General features: G+C 33.2%; 1 protein-coding gene across 1 annotated transcript in view; it reads left to right on the plus strand.

The window, feature by feature from the left end:
- Positions 1-24355, plus strand: part of PKIA (cAMP-dependent protein kinase inhibitor alpha) — a 96462-nt gene extending 72107 nt beyond the window's left edge. The window contains exons 3-4 of the mRNA XM_039221185.1: positions 18091-18268; positions 21398-24355. Coding sequence (XP_039077116.1) covers positions 18118-18268; positions 21398-21477 — 231 coding nt within the window. The 5' untranslated portion in view covers positions 18091-18117 and the 3' untranslated portion in view covers positions 21478-24355. The remainder of the gene's footprint in view (positions 1-18090; positions 18269-21397) is intronic.
- The last annotated feature ends 444 nt before the right edge of the window (positions 24356-24799 follow it).

Genomic DNA, 24799 nt, shown 5'->3' on the forward strand with positions numbered 1-24799 from the left:
AGTTATATCACTTTCCATTTGAGGGTTTTAGGTTTTTTCCTAATGACCTTTTTATTTTTTGTTTTTTACTCTACCAAATATCTATGAATCTGGTAAAGTCTTATTTGTATTAAAAAATCAATATGATTCAATGAAAATAGGTTCTTGAAGAAATTAATAGATTCCTACCTGCATTCAAATTGAGGTAAATTGGCCTGCAATTCATAAACAAAACAAAACAAAAACACTATAAGGTCTATAATGAAACAGCAGAATAAAGACTATATGTTGAAACCAAAATACAACCTTTTAAATCACATTTCATGTCAGGTCATGGTTAACAGCAGGGCAATTCAGTAACTAAATTGCAACAATTCTTGTTTTCAATAATTTACTAAGTCACCATTTGGAATAATGAAAACTTTACCTTTGACTCCAGGAAAACTGGGCAGTCATTAGTTAAAGCAAATGTGTTGTCCTACTGGCCTACACCTGCCTAAAAATAGTAGTAAGACTTGAGAACACCCGGGAACGCTCAACAGACTCTAAATATAGCCTTTCATTTCTCTTAAAGCTTTTAGAAGTATACTATCTTTTGTGAAAACTTGGCCTTTATAAAGGACACACGGACACTAAGGTTAGCGACTTCTAGGCCTAGAAAAGCTCTGAAGTATTTTCTGTTTGGAAACTCACATTTTGGAATCATGAAAACTGAAGCCCAAGAAATTCAGTAATTTGTCCAGCATCAAATGGTAAATAAATAATAATGATGGCACTCAAGCCTCTGTCTTCTAAATCCACTGAACATGGATAGCATGTAGTAACTTGAAATACCTGCTTGTTTTCATTACCCTCAACAATTCCTTCTACGACTTATCCCTCTTACTTCTTTAAGAGGGATGACAACAATCTGCAGACTTTAGCTATAACTAAATTAAAATTTTTTTGTTATATGATATTGCCCTGTTAATAATGTGTAAGGGCATTTTCTTTCCTTCTTGAAATGCCTCTGCCTACATTTACAATATTTTACTGTTGAACTATTAAAATAGTAATAAGCATAGAAACACCTTCAGGTAGAGGAGATAAGTGTTAGGGGCAATATGGTAAGGAGGAGAGTGAGTAGTAACTTAAAGGGAGATGGGGAGAGAAAGAAGAGAACAAAAATGTGATTTGTTTGGAAAAATTAATGACAAGTTAATGTCTGGCTCTACCTAATACAATGTAGCCTAACTTAATTTAAACTCTACGTTAACTTCTGTTGTTTGCATTGCCACAGACTAGGGAGTAAACAAAGCAACACAACTTTTGTATTCCACTATTTTGTATTAATTTCCTAATGGCTTCTATAAGACTTTTTTTTAATAAATAAAAACAACAAGACTTGTCTTTAAATTATTTTCTCTGCTTGCTTGCACTTTAATAAGCTGATATATGGAATTTAGCTGAATATTTATGATTAACCCTGCCCCATAATTTTTTAAATGTTTATTTATTTTGAGAGATAGTGTGTGCACACACCATGCACAAACATGAGTGGGGGAGAAAGGTAGAGAGGGAGAGAGAATCTCCAGAATCTATTCTGTCAGCGCAGAGCCCGACGTGGGGTTCAATCTCACACACCCTGAGATCATGACCTGAACTGAAATCAAGAGTCAGATGCTTAACCAACTGAGCCATCCAGGTGCCCTAACCCTTCCCCATAATTTTAAAAGCACTAGAGACTGTATGTGTGCACATATGCACACACACACACATACACACATTTCCTAATAACTATTGTGCTGCCTTTGCAACCAATGAAATAAAGTTTTCAATAAAAAAATTATTATTGTCATCTAGACGAAAATTAGATATAATAGTGGGGCAGCCATTGGTAAGGTTAAAAGCCACCCTAGGTGATTTATACATGCAGCAGGGTTGAAGGTCTCGTTTAAGCTGAACACTTAGGTGGAAGTGTAATCAAACAGGGCCCTATTTTCCTATCTGAGATCTGCTTTTTTATTTTATTTTATTTTGTTCCATTTTACCTGAATATAGTTTGACATACAATGTTACATTAGTTTCAAGGATACAACATAGTGATTCATTATCTCTACATGTTATGCTATACTCACATAACATTATCTGTCACCAAGCAACGCTATTACAGTATCATTGACTACATTCCCTATTCTGTGCCTATTATTCCTGTAACTTATTCATTCCATAACTGGAAGCCTGTTATCTCCCACTCCCCTTCACCCATTTTGCCCCTTTACCTCCACTACCATTAGTTTGTTCTCTGTATTTATAGGTCTGATTCTGTTTTATGTTTGCTTTTTTATTCAGCTGTTTTGTTTTTTACATTCCATGTATGAATGAAATTATATGGTATTTGGCTTCTGAGACCTGTTTTGTTTAAGTTTTTTGGCAAATTCTATGTGTTTTTATACTACTTGGCTGTGCTATAAATTATCAAAAGTGGGTGTGAATTAATGAAGTGATTTGCAAAAATTAAAGCCCAGAAGATCCAATAAGCATGAGGTCCCCTTATTAACACTGAAATAAGTTTGGTTGACACAGACATTATGGAAATTAAATAAAGACATTAATAATTCATAGTGCTGAAATAAAAATCTTCTAGTTATGTCAGTACAAAAGAAATCCTAGTTTATAACACAAGGTAATGAAGTCAAAAAGTTTATTTGTTAAATACTTACTTAGCACCCTACACTGTACATATAATCCTTCTTTGAAATTTAGAAGACAAACAAGAAAAATAGAAACTCTCCACCCTAAATTAGTTTATACTGTGGTCAATGAACTATCTCTATTTTGACATATTTTAATTTCTCAGTTTAGTAGACTAGTTTCTCAGTTTAGTAGACTAGTTTCTCAGTTTAGTAACTTCATCATATAAGTTGTATTTTATTTATTAAAACCAATGTTTACCACTTTAAATAGTTTCTTAAATGTTACTAATAATGAAATTGAGTAATAATGATAATTTCCAATACTGATAATAGAGTTGATACTAGAGATGCTCGATATTGATGGAAAAGTGATTTTGATAATCTACAAAATGTCATGAGGTTTTCCAGAATAACAACTTTTCTCCTAGACAAAAAGACACTTATTATTTGTCTTCTCACCTTATAAAAAGTTACTGATTAATATAGTGATTTTACATTTAGAAAATCATATTTTATTTTATTTTTAAATGTTTATTTATTTATTTTTGAGAGTGGGGAAGAGGGCCAGAGACAAAGGGAGAAAGAGAATTCCAAGAACGTTCCACATTGTCAGCACAGAGCCATACACAGAGCTGGATCTCAGAAACTGAGATCATGATCTCAACCGAAATCAAGTCAGACTTACAAGCCACCGAGCCACCCATGTACCCCTAAAATTCATATTTTAATATAGTTCTATGTATTATCTTCAAACTATATACTGATTTATATATCCACTAGATATGATGTAAATATTCACATATATCACTCAATGGCTACATTAATATTTTCTTAATTTGTTAAAGTGTTTATTTAATACATGCTGCTATTCTTTAGTAATCACTTTTCTCTCTCGAGTCTCTCCTACTGATTTCAAAAACTCTGAAAAATCTGAAAATCCCATATAAAGTAATGTATGGAAAATCTTAAAATATAATGATGGTAGAGAAAAACAGTATTAACCATTGTGCTGAAGTTCATTCCATTAATAAAGAGATTAATCAATAATTCTAACATTCACACATATAATAAAAATGAGAAACATTCTAATACTGAACAATGACATTTTCAATAAAGGAAAATGTTAAATACTATACAGAAAATTCATATCTGCAAAGCAGATAAATTTGCAATGATGATATATATATTTAAATATGTGGAAACATAATCATAACAACTGTTTTTTTCTTTTTGGCTGGAAAAAGGCATACTGGAGTGCTTAAGTACTGTTTCAATTGGAATAGATATTTAGACATGCAGAAAATACTTGATTGCAGAAGAGCAGATATTAGCATGTGTGAAAATGTGTGTTTTCGATTAATGCATTTTCGTTCATTCAGAAAGGAAAAGAATGCCAAATTTACTTTAAATGTGGCATTGTGATACCTTAAAGTGCCATTCTTAGATTTTTGCTACAGCTGCTTTCCTTTAGCATTCACCAAATAATGACATTTTGCCATTCATCTAGGGTAGAATTCTAGAAGCAATCCCAGTATTCTCACTGAAGGGCTCCCTACCTTCATGCTCCCCACTCAATAAGTCAAATTCCTGTCTCTCCTATACTAGGCAGCTCTTTCCAATGCATGACTGCCTTTTCACTCTCTGGGCCCAAGATCTCTGCTTCAGCCTCCTACTGAAGTCACTTCTAGTTCATTGTGAGTAGGGCCTTTTTTAAACATTCCTCAATCCTAGGCAACTGTACTTTTGGAAGATTCACATGACATCTTATCAGTTGTATTAAAATGTATCTATATCAGAGGCTCGCAGGTGGCTCAGTTGGCTAAGCATCCAACTCTTGATTTCAGCTTGGGTCATGATCTCACTGTTTGGGAGTTTGAACCCCACATCAAGCCTGGCATCAGGCTCTGTGTGGACAGTGCAGAGCCTGCTTGAGATTCTCTCTCTCCCTCTCTCTCTGCACCTCCACTCCTCTCTCTCTCTCATAATATTTTTTTTAAATGTATCCATATCACATAGTGTTATTTATTGATAACTAACTCTATGAGAGCTAACAACACTGTAGTTGATAAGCTGCACAAACACTAGTATTCAAAAAACTAATTAAACAAGTTTTTATCTCAGTATTGCAGATTTTTTTCATATTTCGAAACCATTTCTTTAGGTGTTGATTTAATAAGTCCTTCTCAAACTCATAGTCCCTGGTGAGTGTCACAGTCCCTTTTACAGTCACAAGGCTGAACAGCCCTGACTGAGGCAGCTGAAGATGAAGACCATCACCTGCATGTGTAGACCAGTTCTGTGGGAGCTGGAATGCAAGATGTTTCTAGAACAAATACAGAAATCAAGAAAGAGATGGTGGTGTCACTGAATGTGTGTATCAGATGATAATATTAAAAAACAGTGTACTTTAGGGATGTCAATAAAATACCATTCTATAGTGTAATGTCTCAAAACAGTATGTGAACTGCTTACATCCTTTTAAAAGAATATTGCTGACAAACCATCAACAGAAAAATTAAGTTTCATATATTCTTAAATGGCATACTGGTTTTGTAAGTCTAAATTACCTACCAGTTTCATGACTAAATGTTTCCAAACCTTTGTTGTTTCATATTTAAAATTGAGATAATAAGAATACCTATTTTACAGAGTTGTTGAGAAATTTAAATTATATAATTCTAATAAATTGTTGAGTGTGGAATCTGGCAAATGATCAGTATTTTGTTACTACTGATAAAGCACTAGTAAACAAAAACTGTTCCATTATTTTTATGGTCATTGTTACAACTTGGAGCAGACCAGAAAATACTACTGAGCTTGATTTGACCTTTCATTGTTATTTTAAAGATGAGAAAGTTAATGAGTCATTTGGAAAAGAAATATGTCCATATTCTAACATACTTTCAAAAGCTAAATATGTATTTCATATAGAAAAAAATAGTCTTAGTTCAATAAGAAAGTATAGATTTTAAAAGTACCTTTCCTCATTGGAATCATACAGACCCAGAAAAGGAGGAGAAAAGACAAAAGATTTAGAAAGTGTTATATAACAAAGAACAGCACCAGCCCTGGGCTTTAAATGCTTTTATAATTCTGATGTGAATAACCCCAGGCTCCCATTCTGACATCAGTACTACCAGAAACTGTGTAAGACATGGTCAGTTTGATTAACCTCTCTCTGCTTTAGTTTCTTCAACTGTAATGTGCAAGTAATATTACTTGTCACTTGCCAACCACCAGTATTTCTTCAGCTAATTGACTGTCTCAGCAGGGATGTTGCAAAGATTAGCTGATAAATGATTTATAAACCCTTTGAAATATTAAGTAAATGATGTAAAAAGTTCTAACAAGAGAAGGACAGAACAAATCATTCTATGCATTAATTTGCTACTTTATCATATATATTTTACATATGTATATATATAAAACACCTTGAAAAGAGGTAACCCTCAGTAGAGTGAAAATAGGATAGATTACTAGGAATTCTAGAGTGCTTTTTGTTTTGTGTTTTGAAAGTGTTCAAGATAGGAAAAGAACTAAACAAAAATCCTCAGCCTACTTTTACTATAGATAGTGGTATAGTAAGATACTTCTAATAAACCTACAAAATACTTTTTATAGTGTAAGAACAATATACAGACTTCTGTGCCAAGCACTGCAAGTGACTAAAAATTCAAAGACCCATATCTCAGGGAAAATATAATATATAGAGAAAAGTGACATGAAAATAATTCTTGCATAGCACCAAATTTAATGGTGCTATGCATATTAAACACTATAATACAGTTATTCATTATACCTGGAGATGGGAAGAGGGTGTGGTTTATAAATTTGGTTTGAGACATTACCAAGATTTTGTTGTCACTGGGAAAGAAGGGCATTCTAGGCTAGGAAAACAGCATTAGAAAACCATAAGAATGGCAAATGTTAGCTATGAATGAAACTTAGCATGCATGAGAGAGATAGTATAGGGAAAGGTAAAGTAGGCTTCCTTCAAATTCTAGAAGACCATGCAAAAAATTTTAACTATGTTTAGTGGGTTTCCAGGAACCATTGAGGATTTTTGAGTACCTTATGTTTTATAAAGTTAATACTGGTGATAGTGTAAAGAGTAAATTGGAGAATAATGTTTTGATGAGTAAGTAGTTAGCATTTAATTGCAATAGTCAAGAAATAGATAATGAAGATAGTGACCAGAGAAAAAATGGAAATGAACAATATAAAAGAGACATTAAATAGACAAAATTAAAATAATGAAATTTGAAAAATGATTAGATGTGAAGATGAGATGTGAGTAGTTATTGGGATAGAGTAATTGAAGACAATCGTAAGATTTCTATCATAGGTGCCTGACAAAATAGTGGTAATATACACTAAAATAATGAGAAGAATGAATAGTTTGGAGGTAGAGATACAGCAAAGGAATTCCGTTTTGAACTTACTGAATTTGAGTTTTGGGGGACAATCATGGTAGATTTTCAATAGGCAATAAATATTCTCTAGCTATACTTTAGAAAAATATCAGGGGGCGCCTGGGTGGGTCAGTTGGTTAAGCGTTCAACTTCAGCTCAGGTCATGATCTCACGGTTCATGGGTTCGAGCCCCCCATCAGTCTCTGTGCTGACAGCTAGTTCAGAGCCTGGAGGCTATTTCAGATTCTGTGTCTCCCTCTCTCTCTGACCCTCCCCTGTTCACACTGTTTCTCTCTATCTCTCAGAAATAAATAAAACTTTAAAAAATTAAAAAAATATATATCAGGCCCCCAAATTATAGATTTCTTAGTCATCTATCTACCTATCTCTCTATGACAGTTAAGACTATTGGGGTAAGTGGGAATATCAGAGAGAACATAACAACAAGAAGAATAAATATTATTTAAGAGGTAAGTGGGGGAAACAGCAAGAAGAAATATAAAGAAAAAATTATGGGGAAACCAAGAGCATTAACTATGGTAGCCAAAGGAGAAAAACATTTCAAGAGAGAAATAATAATGTAAAATGTTGTATACAGTTTGATATAGATGATTATTGTGAAAAACCTTGAATTTTGTGACTAATCTGTAATGGTTTTTCTTTGAGAAAGCAGTTCTGGTAAATGTAAGTCAAACTCCAAAGAAAAATAGAAGAAGCAGGAAAAATTAGTATCTACCTCTTTTCCTATAAGTTTGGGAGAAAATGAAAGTAAAACAAGTGAGTGACTTAAAGAATATACAGAGTTAAAAGATGAAATATATTTTATAAAAGGGGAACTGAAAGCAATTTTATAGGCACGGGAGAAATTCGGAAAAGAAGCAAAATTGAAGGAATAATAATGAGAGAGAAGATAGAATCAAAAGCACCAGTCAGGTATTAATGTTGGGCAAAAGATTCTTGAATTAATGAGATGGACAGTTTTGATGTGAGGATAAAGAAAGAGGAATTGAAAAAAATTATACAGGATGACCTTGATCTTCTTCATAAAGGAATTAGGCAGGATTTCCTATGGAGAATAAGAATTTGAAAGAATTTGAAATATAAATAAGACTTGAGAAACACAAAGAAATTGCTATTGTTAGGGACGGTAAAGAGGCCAGCAAGAATTGAACAAAAGGATTTATGAGTAGCTTTGAGGTCACTTGTTGCCTAATTAATGAAATTATTTCCTAAAGGAATATATCCTGTGCTTCTGGCCTTATAACACTTTTAGACTTAGATTTCTCATTACAAAGCTTTGATTTGTTAAGAATGGAAAGTAGAAAGGAAAAATAGAAGATTTGAATCAGAGAATAAATTAAGTAATGACACAAATGACTAGATTATGAATTTACAAAAACAATTTTAAAATTTGCCCATTAAAAAAGGAAATATAGGGGGACTTGGGTGGCTTAGTCAGTTAAGCGTCTGACTTTCGCTTAGGTCATGATCTTGAGGTTAGTGGGTTCGAGCCTCGCGTCGGGCTCTGTGCTGACTGCCAGCTCGGAGCCTGGAGCCTATTTCAGAGTCTGTGTCTCCCTCTCTCTCTGACCCTCCCCTGCTCATGCTGTCTCTCTCTCTCTCTCTCCCCCCTAGAAATAAAAATATTTTTAAAAAATTAAAAAAAATAAAAAAGGAAATATATATATGTTTATTTGTCTATATAGATCTCTCTCTATATATATATATATACATATATAAAACCTTGAATGAAGGCATAAGGGTAACAATTATCACATCACTGAGATCAGAGATGAATTCATGAATAGAGAGAAGAAGGAGAATAATCATTAGTATCAATTATTGCAAATTTTCTGAACTTGAGAATTTTTTATACACTCAAAACCAGGGAGAAATTGAAGAACTTTCTTCAATGAGTCAATGGGATAGTATCTCTAATAGTCAAAATCTTATTGTGAAAACCATCCAAAGACATTCTATTCTTTTTCTCATATTGGGCAAAATGCATTCTAGCAATGTTTTTGTAATGAAGAGGTCACTGCCTTGGAATCAGAATTAAAAAAGGTTTGACTTCACCTAGTTAATACATGTTGCCATTTCTCTGTGATATAACTCAGTATGTGAGATTACTTTTTGAAAGTATACTTTTGATAGGATTCTAACCAAACTTCTGAAGTGCAATACCTGCCCTGGTTATACCAAATAATAACTCTAGAGCATGCAATGTCATGACCTGGTACAGTAATTATGCCTTAACAGAGGAAACTTGTGGAATTTTTAACATCGCTTCTATTTATAGAGCTGTGGTGTTTTGTTTTTTTTATTTTTATTTCTTCTTTGCTGGTATTTGCTCCAAGGTATGACTAGAATATAGCTCAATTCAAGGAAAAAGGGAATTGAGGCAACATCAAGTTCTGGAACTCTGTTCTGAGCTCAGGACACCTAGTTTGAAGCTTGCTGATTTGTGAGATTAAGAGGTTGCTTTTTGGGAATAAGCTACTAGAATCTTAACCCTGAATTAGATAAGTAAGTAGTATTTTTATACAGGGAAAAAAAAAAAAGATGGACAGTACTTAGCATGGAAGTAAAGCAGCTGATACTTCGAGAATATTTTAGGAATGGACAATTTGCTTGCTAAATTCTTTACAAAAGAGTTTCCTTCTATAATCTATAGTATTGATCATATAGCTTCCTTATTACTGTGAGATCAACAGTTCTCAAAATTTGGTCCCTGGACTCCTGCAGGTCTCCCAAACCCTTTTACTGAAAGTCTCGGGATACTTTCAGTAGGTTCACAAGCTCAAACTTATTTTCATAATAATACTTAGGATATTTGCCTTTTTCACTTGGCAGAGATTTGCACGAATGGTGCAAAAGCATGGTGGGAAAAACTGCCAGCACCTTAGCACAAGTCAAGTCAGCAACACCAAACTCTACTAGTAACCCTGGTATTCTTCACCACATGCTCATAGTTAATATTTTTTAAATGCTTGATTTACCTACAGATATACTTGATGAAGCAATAAAAATGTTAATTTTGTCAAATCTTGACCCTCAAATACAGACAGATTCTGTTGAAAATTCTTTGTAATGAAATGGAATGTCACATGAAGCACTTCTGCCAGGAACCAAAGTAGATGGCTGTCTCAAGTCAAGTACTTGGGTGACTACTTCAGTTGAGACCTGAACTAGTTACTTTTCATAAATCACCATTTTTACTTGAAAGAACAACTGACAGGCAAACTGTGATTTTTCAAACTTTGATATTTGGCAGAGATATTCTTGAAAATGAACAAAATGAGCTTGTCACTTCAAGGGACAACTGCGTCTGTTGCCAAAGATTAAATATGAGCTTTCAAACAAAAATTATAATTTTGGAAAACTTATTATCTGCCCCTGTGACCTTGTCAGGTTCCCAATTCATGAAGACTTTTCTGATGAGTTAGGTGGTGTTACCAACAAATGTGATATTGTACAATATAGTACCATTTGGCAATTTTGTATAATCCAGTGAACCAATATCCTCCAAATGACCAATACTTGATATTAAATATATATACATATGCATGTGTATATATATATATATGCATAAGCAAAAGATCCATTTAAAGTGCAAGGTAGACAATAACTTTTAATAAAAAGAGTAAGGAAAGCATATTGATATAATTGTAGGTTCCACATTGCAAAAAAAAAAAAAAAAATCCACAATCATCTGAAAAGGCTATTAAAACTCTCCTCACATTTCCAAGTAAAAAAATCTGTGTGAGGCCAGATTTTCTTCATATAATTCAACTAAAACAACATATTGAGATAGATTGAATGCAGAAGCAGATATGAGAAACCAGATGTCTTTTATAAAGCCAGACATTTACAAAATTAAACCAGAAAATTACAAAATAAAAAACAATGCCATTCTTGTCACTAGTTGTTTTGTTTTCCTCTTTGGGAAATATATATTTCATTAAAAATATATTATTTATGGAAACATTTAATCGGTTTATTATTTATATTTTAAGTGAATTAATATTTAAAAAATTTTCAGTTTAATTTCTCATATAGTAAATGTGAGCAAATATAACCACATAAACAAAAGCTCATTGGTGTTCTTAAAAATTTTTGAGAATGTAATGAATATCTGAGTCTAAAATTCTTCAGAAACACTAATGTAGACTAAGCCCTAAGCACACAGTGAACTACTCAGGGGCTTTTAACACACTTTGCATGATTTCATAAAGTAACAATTGAGAAGTTATGTAATTGCATTTGTAATATGGGACAGGAAGAATTTTCCTTCTCTTTTAAACTTAAAAGAGATCATACCATTCATATTAGAGAGAAGACTTCAGTGCTTGCTGATGGCATTCTCTCCATTCTTTCTTCCAAGTCTGTGAGTCTCATTTCATGTGTCCCCATTTACAGGAGTAAAATTAGCATGTTATCCAGTCACCATTTGGCTCATGACTCAATGTCACTATAAAAATCATTTTAGCAGCTTCATAGGCCCAACTTCTTTTAGGATACACATCTATGTGGAATGCTTCAATTTGTTTAATATAGGAGACGTAAGTACATACTTTTCCTAGCCTCTTGCAATCTATCTAAACCTGTAAACTCTACTATGGTAAAATCTTTTGGTTTATTTTCACAAATAATTTGTAAGTATAATATTTAGAAATGTAAAGAACATAAACAAGGGACAGACTAACATGAATCATGAATCTCAGTTCAGAAATCCATTATACAAGTGAAGAATTTTTAGGATACCAATGTACTGTTTCTTTTGTTAAAGAGTGAGAAAGTAAGATTTTTTTAAGAAGGGGGAAAAGAAGGCAAGCTTGTTTCTTAGTCATGAATTTTTATTGGATTTTTAGGTATCAATATTTGTAGATTTGTGCTTTATAATTTAACTTTAAATGGTACATTTAAGTAGTAAAATTGTTTTTTCTCTCTCTCTAATCAGACTGTGAGTATTAAGATAATTGGCTGTTTTGTACAACTGGATGAAAAAAAAAACATTTTATCGTGTTATTATCCAGACTACCATTTTGTGATATCTACAAAATCCTAATTATAGCAACATAAACAGGAAACTCTAGTGAAGGCCACTTCTGGTAAATTTTGCAGGTTTTATTTTATATTTTTGATTACTATATTTTTATAAGGCCAGAATGTGTGCTAATCACTATTCTTTTAAACCTCTATCAGCTGCTGACATTTATTAGACTTTTTTTAACTTTTATCATTTATCAGTGAGTATCCATCAGACATAATTGTTTGGCAATAGCTTCCCCAAAATGTCAAAAAAAAAAATACAAGTCATTATACAGTGGTGTATTCAATGTAAAAAACATTTCTGGTCTCTGATAGTCATAGCACTAAATTGAAGAGCTGTGTCTAAATGTTTAACAAAAAGAAAAAATAACATAGCTACCATGCATGTAAAAATAACTCTTTCTGAGCACCTAATGGGAATTCACTAAAAGAAACATAATCATGGAAAGAGAGAGAGAAAAAAGAGTTCACAGCATCTATATATTTTGTTTAAAAATGTATTCTTCCTTCATTCATGTATTTATATGTATGCTACTTGTCAGCTATATTTCCTTTTACTGAATAATATGTCTATTGTCCAGAGAAAGAAAATAAAAACAAAATACTGCTTTTATGATCACTCTTATTATAATAATAATTATGATGGCTACCATAATTGAATGTCCAGTACTTAGCATATCAACCTACTAAATATGTTTCATAAGTGCATAAGGAGAGGAGAAGTTTATACGAATAAACTGTTCTCACAATCATTAGTGTCTTTCAATCCAATTGAAAAGCATATATGCGCATTTTACAGGTGAGCATAATATACATTTACATATGTCATAACCCTGTTTCTTATTTCATGTTCATGTTACTTAAGAGAATACATGTGAAAATTCAAGTTAAGTTGTTGGTTCTCCTCTTTATAAATAGGTATACTGTCAGAATCTTTTAACATTCCCAGATATACAAATCACTACACAGTATGCATTCTTTTAATTCATATCTTCTCATGGAAAATGTCACCACTTTTTCTGTCTCATCCTTGACATTTCAGGTCTCCTTAAAATTACTATTAGCAAAGTGGGTTAGAAACTAAACCCCCAGAGGCATATGTATTGTGACAGTCTACATAGAAAAGTGATAATGGCAAAAAAAGAACTTTTATTGCAAAATACAGTGCTTTCTACGCCAAACCCATACACCTGTGTTAAGTCATAGTTCTGTGAATTATTTAGCAGTCACTTACTATTTCTGGGATTTATTTTCTTCATCTGAAGATGAGGATATTTTTGCATACTTCATAGCATTGTTATCAGATGAGATATAATACCAGTTGTGTGTTTTTTAAAAAAGCCATAAAGAGACTAACATGAAAGATAGTAACAGTGATTGTGGGACAAGTTTATTCCTGTAACTTCACCTTTCCTTAAACTTTTATGAGGTAACATTTATTAGGCTGATATGTATGTCCAATTCAAAATCATCAAAGTAACATAGAACCTAGATACTGTATTGGTTAATTGGTGATAGTGTAGATAATAAAAATATCTTTACAACTAAATACACTAAATTACTCCAAGGTCAAAATCTTTACCCAAATTCCTAACTTAGTCGTAGACAGGCAATCTGGTAAAGCAAAAAAAGTAAACTGGGACTTTGTAGACCTTCATTCCAGAACTTAACTGTTAAGTGAAGATGGGCAGACCATAGAACTCTTTGGTCCCAGATTATTTATGTGTAAAAATTTCTGGATTTTTAGGATTTTATAATTTAGTATAAACAGGAAAGAGGGAGGTTTTCTGTGGCTACTGATGAAAGATGTAATATAATTTTTCTTCATTGTTTAGTTCTATGCAACATACTTTTATCTAGCACTGACTTTGTACAAAGGACTCTACTAGGAATTGTATGTAATTAAAACATTAAAATGTAGTTCCTGTCTTGTCAGAACTTGTGATATATCTACAAGAGGTAACCACAATGCTACTTAGAATTTAAGTGCCTTGTATAGGCTCAAATCAAGGCCAGTTGGAGTGCCGGCTGAAAAGACAGGGGAAAGAAGACAGAGAGAAGATGGCATTTGGCTGAATTTTGAGGGCTAAATCCACTTCACTGAGATTTGTTACAGGAAGGCATTCCAGGTGGAATAACAGACTTGAGCAATATAGCAGCAGAAAAGCTCTGGAGAAATACTGTACACTAACCTACAGCATACAAAGTATGAGAGCTAGTGGCTGAAGTTAAAGCAACAAAAGTAGGTTCTTTCCAGATTATGGAAAAACTCAGCAATAATCCAAGGAAGAGCTTTTCCTGTGTTTTACATAAAGTAAATATAAGTGACATCAAATAAAAATCAATATGACCTGTCCATTGGTTAGACATGGATATCAAGTGAGAGCAATAAGCAAAAGTATGTTCCAACATAGTGTATTGGTGAGGCCAGTTTACTCTATTTGTGATTTGTTGTTGTCTTATTTTGCCTTATTGAATTTGAAGTGCTTGTGCAAAACCAGGTGAAAATACCTGTATAGTAGGAAGTTGGCCTTGTGTGTGAGGAGCCTGGAAAAGATGGATACTTTTGCATTATCCATAGTGAGGAATTAGAAGCCTCAGGATTAGATGAGGTATTCAAGTTAGAAACAAAAGAAGAAAAAAAGGTCAAGGACTGACCTAAGTTCCTATAAAATGTTCCCTAGGAAGAGAAATTTATCAAGAATACAAGTCAAAATAGGATGAAACCAGGATAGTAAAATGACAGTTGTTTTATTTGTTTGTTTCTTTGTTATTTAAATCAGGACCCACCTACCATGTGCCAAACATTGTGTTAAGCTCTTTAGATACATAATACAAATAAATTCTCATAGCCACCTTGAGAGCTAAGTATATTTATCACAATGTATAGATGAAACCTAAGTACAGAAAGATTAAATATAGAATAACAACTAAATGGAAAATCTAAATTCAAATACAGATAGCTATAATAATACTTATGACAATACCTGTAATAATCCTGCCTCTGTAGCTTGCTGTATGTGGTAGGGGACAGTTTCAAGGAGAATGTAATTGCCCATGTCATGTAATGTAGAGAGCTCAAACACGATGGACACTCAAAAAGAAACTTTATAGTTAGTTTCTGTTAATATATATCATTTCAAAGTAATCTCCATAAAACATTCTACATAAAAGCCAATGGAATACAGCAGTTCTAAAGGTTTGTTCAAGGAAAGGTGAGAAAATAAAAGTAACTGAGCCCTTGTGAGAAGTTTAATAAAGGAAAGAGATGGTATTGCAAAGATGTATAAAGATTGAGAAAAGAATATTTGGTTAAATGATTGGCTTAGTTATTTTGTTTTGTTTTTGTTTTATTTTAGTAAGAGGACTTTAACATGCTTACAGACTTAAGGGAGAAATCCAGAGGAGAAAGAAGATTCAAATTATTGAAGAAAAAAAAAAAAACAAAACAATGGACAGGGCAAGGTCCTACAGGAGGGGATAAGAAACAGAATCAATAGCATGCCTTAGAAAGAAAGAGTTCATCTAGAAAAGAAAGAGTAGTGTTTTACAGAGAAATGAGCTTGAGACAGGAAGAAAGTTAAGAGAACGTGCAGCAGATGTCCTGTATTTTCTCAGATAAGGAAGATGCAAAGTCATATCTTAAGGCAGGTGGTATCTGGTTGTGTGGCCTGGAAAGCATTTGGAATCCTTCCCACAGAGAAAGGCATAAGGAGGAGTCAACTAGAGGTGAACCAAAGAATTTCTGCACAACCCAGAGTGTATACTAATAATAGAGTCAAAAATTTCTGATTGAGCCAATTGGCACAATTTTGTGACTTTTTCTGGTAACATTCAGCTACCCAGTTAATGAGATCAGAGAAAGTGCACGATGCTGTTTTCCTAGATGAGGCTTGGGAAGGTCAAGGTGAGAGTAGGTGAAAGGGACTTCTTGATGCCAATAGGAAGTTACATGAAATATTCAGCAGTTGATCCAGACTGGACCTAAAGAAAGCTGAAAAAAAAAAAAAAAAAGTTAAAAGGAATTAAAGATTTAACCAGTGTGAAGAACAGCTTCATTAAAAGAGGAGAAAAAATGATAGGTGGTATGGCCATGCAGGGAATCTCCAGATTCAAAATTTTAGAAATGAGATAGTTTTCTTTAAATATTTATTTATATTTGAGAGAGAGAGAGAGAGAGACAGAGCATGAGCATGAGCATGAGCAGGGGAGAAGTTGAGAGAGACTGAAAAAGAATCTGAAGCAGGATCTAGGCTCTGAGCTGTCAACACAGAGCCCAATGTGAGGCTTAAACCCACAAGCTGTGAGATTATGACCTAAGCTGAAGTCAGATGCTTAACCAACTGAGTCATCCAGGCGCCCCAGAAATGAGATAGTTTTAAGTGATCATTGTTTTTGCATCTTCACTTGAGCTGTCATTAATCATCATGTCACTCAGCTGTCCCATTACTTACTAGAAAATGGAAGACCAAGAGGTCAAGTGATTTTCAAAAGTCATTCCATGAATAAATCCAGGATCTTTTGAGGAGCATTTTGAAATTTTAAATAAAATAATAACCATTAAATAATATCCCCTTAAAAAATAATGGTAGATATAGTGAGTGAATGGAAACTAATGTTGTCCATAATATAGTCACAGTCAGCATGTAGTATACATATATTTCATATTTCAAAAGTGTATTATGTTACTCCTCCCTCTTCCTCTTAAAGAAGGAAAATAGAAATTTTCTCCAGATTGAATGAACAGCTTATCAATATGCTTTGGGGGAACTAAGCCTAAAAGAATGTGCTACTGACTGCCATCCTAAATTAGAGTATAGCTGGCATCAAGTTATTTCAGAGTGCCTGTGTGCATGCCCATGATAATATATGGGGTGCACCATTTTTGCTTCTCCCATATTTCTTATATTTTGAAAATATTCCTTTCTCTTGATTATTGGTGTGTTTTTTATCTTAAACTATAGTAAATGTAATTGGAATGTTTAGGAATAGGAAGGAAATTATGTTATTTATGTTGTTCTGTTTGAACAAATTAGTACAACAGAAGCTTATTGTTTCATATCTTACTATCCATTCCTCTTTTGGCCTTTAGGGAAGGACACAAATTTAAACATAGAAAAAATTAAAGATTTACGTTTGGTGGTCTTTTATTAACACACAGCATATTTTATGTGTAGAAAATATTTTTTTTGCAATAAGTCTTTAATTTATTAAGTGTACCACAAGTTTGGGAAAACTGACTTTCACTGATTCCTTGTTAAACTTGAAATTTTTATTTTGAAGATTCAGTCAAGAAATATTGTTATTCCTCTCAAGCAGTGACTTAACAAGGGGGATGCCATAAGGAAGCTGTTCCCCTGAACTGGGAGCAGTTATTTGGTCACTGACATGGTTTAGACTTGTTGGTACATGGTAATAATAAAAAGCAAACTGAATTTTGGTCAATTCCATTATTGTTCTTGGACTCTCTAGACAGTATACTTGCATTCTGCTTATTTCTAGGATGGACCACTTCCATTCCACCCCCAACCTTGGTATGCTATTGATCTCAAGTTCTTCTCTCTGGATTAAAGACTGACTAAAGTGGTATTAGAGAAGGAGAATTTTATGATCTAAACCAATACAAGTTATGGTACTCAGGCCAAATCTGGTCTTATTCCTGTTTTTGCAAATACAATTTATTATATGTATTTAACACATTTACTTTGACTACTTTTGCATTATAATCATAAAATTGAGTCGTTGGAATAGAGACCATATAGCCCTCAAAGCCTAGTATATTTACCGCCAGGCCTTTATGGAAAGAATTCCTTGACCTTTGATCAATAATTAAAGCATCATTTGCTTTTTGGACATGAAAGCAAGACAATTATTTAACATTCATATTGTAGACCAGTAAGTTAACAAGCATCTTTGTTAAATGTTACCATTGACCAACTTTATATTTACCTATGTTTTTCTTTGTTTTGTAGTCCCTGCTATGTGGATATTTGTTAGCAATGACTGATGTGGAAACTACATATGCAGATTTCATTGCTTCAGGAAGAACAGGTAGAAGAAATGCAATACATGATATCCTGGTTTCCTCTGCAAGTGGCAACAGCAATGAATTAGCCTTGAAATTAGCAGGTCTTGATATCAACAAGACAGGTAAGTTTGACACACATCTCTCTATGAACCTGGGATGATTTGTAGCATTTTCCTGCATAGGATTAAAACATGAAAAACCACCTTTGAAAATAATTTGGTAGAGTTGTAAACAATCTTAGGTAAGATAAAAGTCAGGGACAATCCCTTAATCACTCCTGTTTCATTTTCAGTGACTTCTCTTTATAGGGCTTCCCACTCAAATGCAGAGTCCTTAATCTGATTTTACTAATGCAATCAATAAAGCACATGGGTTTTAAAAAATCCCAATCTCATAAAAACTCTGAAATTTCTATATAAAATATTTAATGAAGTTGGAGCTCCAACCTTTGACAGTATTGGCCACCTATAACATTTCAATAACCATTTCAAAGAAAAAGGATCTCCAGGACCAATTCTTTTGAGAACGGGAGTAAAACAGTTAGTTATATCAATGTTTTAGATAACAAGGTCTTTCAGTTTTCTTTTCTTAATAGAATGGGTTTGTGGAAAATTTGTCTTATTATTGAGACTTGGCCCTCTTCTTACTCAAGCAATCTAACTTTACCAAAAAATAAAGTAAAACAAGTTTGACATGTCAAAGTACTTCTGAGTACTTAAATGAATCCCAATACTTTCATCCATAGCTTTTGCAAGTATTAAAGCTGAATGTATTTCTCTGACAAATCTTGTGCAAAAATAACCTTTAAAAATTAAAAGAGGAGTTCACAATTAAGGAACCACAATGTTATGTGCATGAAGTCAGTTTCTGACTCATGGTAACTATTCAGTACTTCTTTGCTATTAGAATTTTTATGGCAAAGCTTTCCAGTTATTGGAAAACTGAGTCAGAATATGTGTTAATGAAACAGCTCAGCAACATTACCCTAAAATACCTAGGGACAGTACTTTATTCAATGGCTAAAGGTCACCAGGTCACAGATTGGTCTTTAAAATTCAGATTGAAAGTAAAACTTTTAACATCACCATCTTGGAATATACAGACCTATGTATATTTTAGGTTTTGTTGTTTCCCTATTATCACTACCAGAAGTTCCTTCTCAAAATAGCTCTTGGAAAGGATTTAGGGAATTGAAATTTGGTGGTATGAGGTAAGTAAAATTTCTTCTGTGGTCTTTGAAATTTGCTAATATATTTTATAAGATTTATATTTTTATTTCTTATTAATGTTCTATTCTAAATAATGTGCATTAATTTTAGCCACCCCTAATATATTCATAGTACAGTTATATTTCTTCTTTTTCTCTTCACTGAAATTGAAACTCAACAGCTTCAAGACCTTTCTTATACAAGAGAATATATTAAATTTGTATACAGCAATTGAAATAATAAATTGATATTTTATATTAACAAATATAATAAAATAATTTTATATTTTTAAACAATTTAAAATAATTCAGATATCTTTATGCTTCCAAATGTCTTCTTTTGTAAATATTTCTATGTGTTAATTGCTATTCTCCAGGCTCCTGAAAATCTTTCTATTTCTTTTTAAATCCTAAAGTCCCAGGCAAAATATAACCAGTAGTAACTTTTTTATTATTCTAAGTACAAAGAACTAAAAATAATAACTGTACAACACTGACGTATAATGAATGACAAACAAAATATCAATAGCTGAGTACCATAAGGGACTTCCTCAGTAACTCATGAGGGTTTCAACTTCTTTTTAATTTATATTCAACAATATTGTTGTCCCATGTTAACCTTGACTTGTTAAAAAGCTTCTACTTAGCCACAGCTCTGTAATTGCAGCAGCATGCTAAGAAACCCTGGGAAGTGTCCCCAGATACCCAGAAATCCCAAGCCTCGTGGGAGTCAAGTTCCTCATCTTGTATTTATGCAGTCACTTTCATCCTTAAATATTCTACTGTCTTGCATCTGCCCTAATTTGACTTCATTCCTTCGGTTACTAAGAGCTTTTCCTATTTATCAAGTTCTTGTTGCATGCTAATCTACACATCTCAGATGCAGGCCATCTGCACATCTTGAGAGGCTATTCATTGCTGTAATAATGAAACTAGTTTATGAACATGATATATAATGCCTGGACATACCCTGAGGACCCTTTTAGAACAGAATATATGAATATATATCACAATATAGATATAGATATAATTTATGTAGAACTGCTTTTAATTTCTAGAAATACGGTGTATGATGAAATGTTTTGTGTATACTTGTTAAGACTAAAAGAGAAATTGCCTTTCAACATTTCTATCTAAAGAATGAAACAGCCCACTTATCTCTATCCATTTTAATTATCGTAACAAACATTTAGCAAACATTGATATAATTTATGTTACTGCAAAGTTCAAAAATGTTTCGTCCACTAAGCCATATTGGTTGCTTAATGATGAACTAATACATGCAAACATAGGAACCTTTGAATCAAGGATTGCCTACAGCTTGCAAGTATTGAGCTTTAGATAAAGTGACCTAATATGAAAAGAAAACATTATTTAATTTCACTGCCTGCTATGTCACAAGCTAAGACTGCTGCAGAGGATTCAGTTATGAGAGTGGTTTTATTGGCATTGTACATATGCTCCGCAAGGGCAGACCAGAGGCCGTCATAACTATCCAGCAAGGGACCAACCAGCTGACTTAATGTCCTTTCATCCTCCACTGTTGCTGTTAATTTAAATTAATTAAATCTCTGAGAAATCAGCTGGGTTATCAACAAGTACTATAAATAATGTAAAATGCAATTTTTAAATATTCTTAAATTAAGACAGGAGTGAAATGATAACTTGCTTCTCATTTCTGATTTCTGCCTAAAATCACTTCTGATTTCTGCAGTCTGTGAAACTATTAAGTGCCATTACTTGACCTTGAGATTTTCTAGCTATTTATCAAAAGCGTAGATGATCACTAACAACTGTAAAAATTCAGTTATTATTTTGTTTTTAAGCCATGCTGTCCCAAGTTCATAGCACCAGAATTAGCCAGCCCTTGAAACACTTATGCTTTCTTCATGAGAAATTGATCACCAATAAAATACACTTGTCTCTGTGAGGATTTCAGACTTTTTGAATATTTTTGAAATTTTCAACATGATATATTGAAGAGTTGGTAAATAGAAGCAATAGTTTTCATTTGTCTTTTCCCTTTTTTCATTGTCTCTTACAGAAGGTGAAGAAGATGCACAACGAAATTCCACAGAACAAAGTGGGGAAGCCCAAGGGGAAACAGCAAAATCTGAAAGCTAACACCCCACTTTGATAACTTCATCAACACCTGACAATGTCTCAAATCTCCAGGCCTGGCTGGAATGCATTTGTTTCCAAGAGTGAAAAGGGGGGGAAAAAAATGGCTGTGCTGCACTGTAGGAATCTGCTCATTGTCATGTTAAAAATGGGGGCAGAGGCTGTGGCTGCAGACAGACTTTTCTCTACCTCTGTCTTTAGCAATGGTTGAAATCATGTGGCTTGTGTTTGGATGTCATTTTTGTATGGATCCTTTCACTTGACCATATGATAAAACGCTTGTAGAGAGTAGCACAGACCTAGATGATGATTCTTCCTGTAGCATCTGGCCCCTCACAATGTCAGAGGATTTAATTGTGTCTAATTGCAAAAGGTTGGTTGAACCCAGAGTTTAATGATCTCTGGCTCAAGTATTCACCCAGTAAAAGAACCATCCAGAAAGCACTGTTTTTAGCATTATGTATCTGTGTGTTCCTGCTGTGTTATTTACACTGTTTTGTATTGTACAATATAGACACTCAGCACTGCCCCCTTCTTTGATTGCTTATGAGAAACAAAAACAATGTACGTTACTGTGAATTTTTATACCACTCATTTTTAAAAGGGCTGCCTTTCTCCTTCTCCACAGTGTGGTGGTGTACACAGGATAGATCACACTTTTTTTTTTTAACTTAATCTTTTCCCTTGATTCACTGTTGATGGATTGATTAAGTCTAACCAATTCATGAAGACCCCTTTGCTTTATTAAACAGGCATTTGAAAATATCCATTAATGTGAATTTTACTTGAATTCAGTCTGTTTGGTGTCTGCACAGACCAGAATTCAATCTGTAAATTTTGTTTTATTTTCAATTGGAGAATCTTTCCCACTAATATACATTTTTAAATCCTTTAATTATGAGGATTTTGGAGAATCAGGATGGTGGGAAAGTGAATACAAGATAATTTTAAGAACAGGAAATATTTTGTTCTTATGGAATCAAATTTCTCAGTGCTGTATGCTACTATTTAAATTTGGAGGACAACTTATCTGCATGAAGCTGTAACAGATGGAAAAAATTATCTTGCAATCATGTGGACACCAATCACAAAAGTAAAGCCCTTGCATTGTGTTTTTCATGTCTTTTTTCAGCCCTAACAGATACAAATGTTATTATGCACTTTTTAATGTTTGTAAACTTTTACTAATAATTAGTGTGAATTGCATTGTGATACAATAATAATTATCATTAGAAGCTAACAAAATCATCATTAATACTGTTGATAGCCTCTGCTGTGTTTTGACATCATGGTTCTTATATGGAAAGTTTCTGTGAGCTGTTTAATCTCTCTGGTCAGTATTATAAAATCACTTATCAATGGTAATAAATAAGGAACCAGTAATATGCCAGTGGCTCATGGATTACTGGACAAACAAGTAACAGGAAGACCCTTTATAATAAAGGCCCCACTTAATTATCCTTGAGGTCTTACATAGAGTCCCATATGAAGTAGGTTAAGCAGAATCTCCACAGATAATCTCCATGGACATAGAGGGAGCTCAGCCCTTCTCTACAGCTGTACTTAAGACTAACTTTATAGTATGATCCAAATGAGTGGGATAAGGACATGGGTATCATTTGCCCTCAATCATATATTACTAGAAAAAAATGTTAATGGGTGAGTCTCTCAGAAAATAGAAGGAAGACTAAATAATAGAGTACTTCATTCTAATCCACTAGGGTCCAAAGTACCCAGTAAAAATTCAAATAAATGCACCTATTAATAATCTTACAAGCGGGAAAAGAGGCTCCTGAGGCTTTTTTTTTTTTTTTTTGACAATCTCTCATAATCCATTTAAAACATCCAACCCATAAAATCACTCTTTCAACATCCCCACATACTATTCTCATAGCTTTCTTGTGAATCTAGGTAAAGTTCTCTCCATTCTTAAAGTTGTGGAATTACAAACTGATTTCATGTAGTTTTGTAAAGTTTAGGTAAGACTAGTGCTGAGTGTATGTGGAGAATTTATATTCCTATGTGATATATTATTATTAATGCATGTGGTGTCATGCTTGTCTTTGAATATATAATAGTGCTAAATTGCAAAGTCATATGGAGCTTTTTGAATTATTTTGACCTCTTACTGCTACTTTGTCTGCTATATTCAAACCCAGAGGCATTCCCAAGCTGGAAGATAAAAATCTACTTTCCAAAATGTTCACATTCTACAAATGTTGCTCAGCAAAAATTCACAATGTCTTCCAAATTGTACTGTAGTATCTTTTCCTTGCAAGTCAATAATATACATGGAATTGAATTTTTAAGAAGGGAAGGAAAGGGTAGACAACTAAGACATTAGGTTTGATAATATGCATTCAATGCCTACTAACCAATTGACATAATGCTAATAACTTATCAGCACATTTTCTTCCATTTAATTGTTTCTCCTCAGACAATTTGATTAAAGAGGTATACTATCCCATTTCACAGATTAAGAAATTAAGGCTCAATAGAGTATAACTTTTCCAAGTTTAAAAAGCTAACAAATGATGAAATTAAGAAATGAACCTATATTGGTTTGTCTCCAAGAAGCTTTCTACTACACATGTCATAAAACTAAAGCAATTTATAGAGCATATTTATCTTTAGGGGAACATTCAGAGATGAATTGGTTCATTCTCCATTATTTTAGAGAGGGAAAGTGAGTCTCAGAAGAGGGAATTGTCTTTCTCAAGGTTACCTAGATGAGTAATGACACAGATGTGACCAAGTCACAGAAAGACTACATTTATAAAAAAAAAAAAAAATTCAATTAGAATTTATTTTTTGTGTTATACCTGCCCAAAAATATTTTTCTGGCATGTAGTCTATTATTTAACATGGTTCAGCTTTTTTTAATATTCTATGCTACTTGCTTTATTTAATTAACTAGAAACATGACAGTTTCAGTTTTCAACTCATTTGCAATAAATATGAATTTGTCAAATTTATCTTTTATCAATTGTAAACATCCTATGCCAACAGTGTTATCATAAGTCATATAGATGTTTTTCACTAGGTAACAGAGAGGCTTCCAATTTTAGGCAACACACCCAGAACTGTTCACTGTAAATGCCCAAATGCCCTACACTTGAGTCTTATTCAGACACAGTAAAAATGCACCGTTTTAGAAGATGAATGATATTGCTCTTTTTCTTCAGAGAAGCAATAACGGGTAAAGAAATATAACTGCCAGGTAGCCAAGCTTCTGAGTGAAGCTTGTAGTAATAGAAAGACAATGTATAGTTACCAAGTAAAACCAAGAAAGCATCTATGAAATATGATGTCGTGATAGGCCCCA

Source organism: Hyaena hyaena, unplaced genomic scaffold (assembly GCF_003009895.1).
Source record: "Hyaena hyaena isolate Hyena2069 unplaced genomic scaffold, ASM300989v1 scaffold_956, whole genome shotgun sequence".
Lineage (NCBI taxonomy): Eukaryota > Metazoa > Chordata > Mammalia > Carnivora > Hyaenidae > Hyaena > Hyaena hyaena.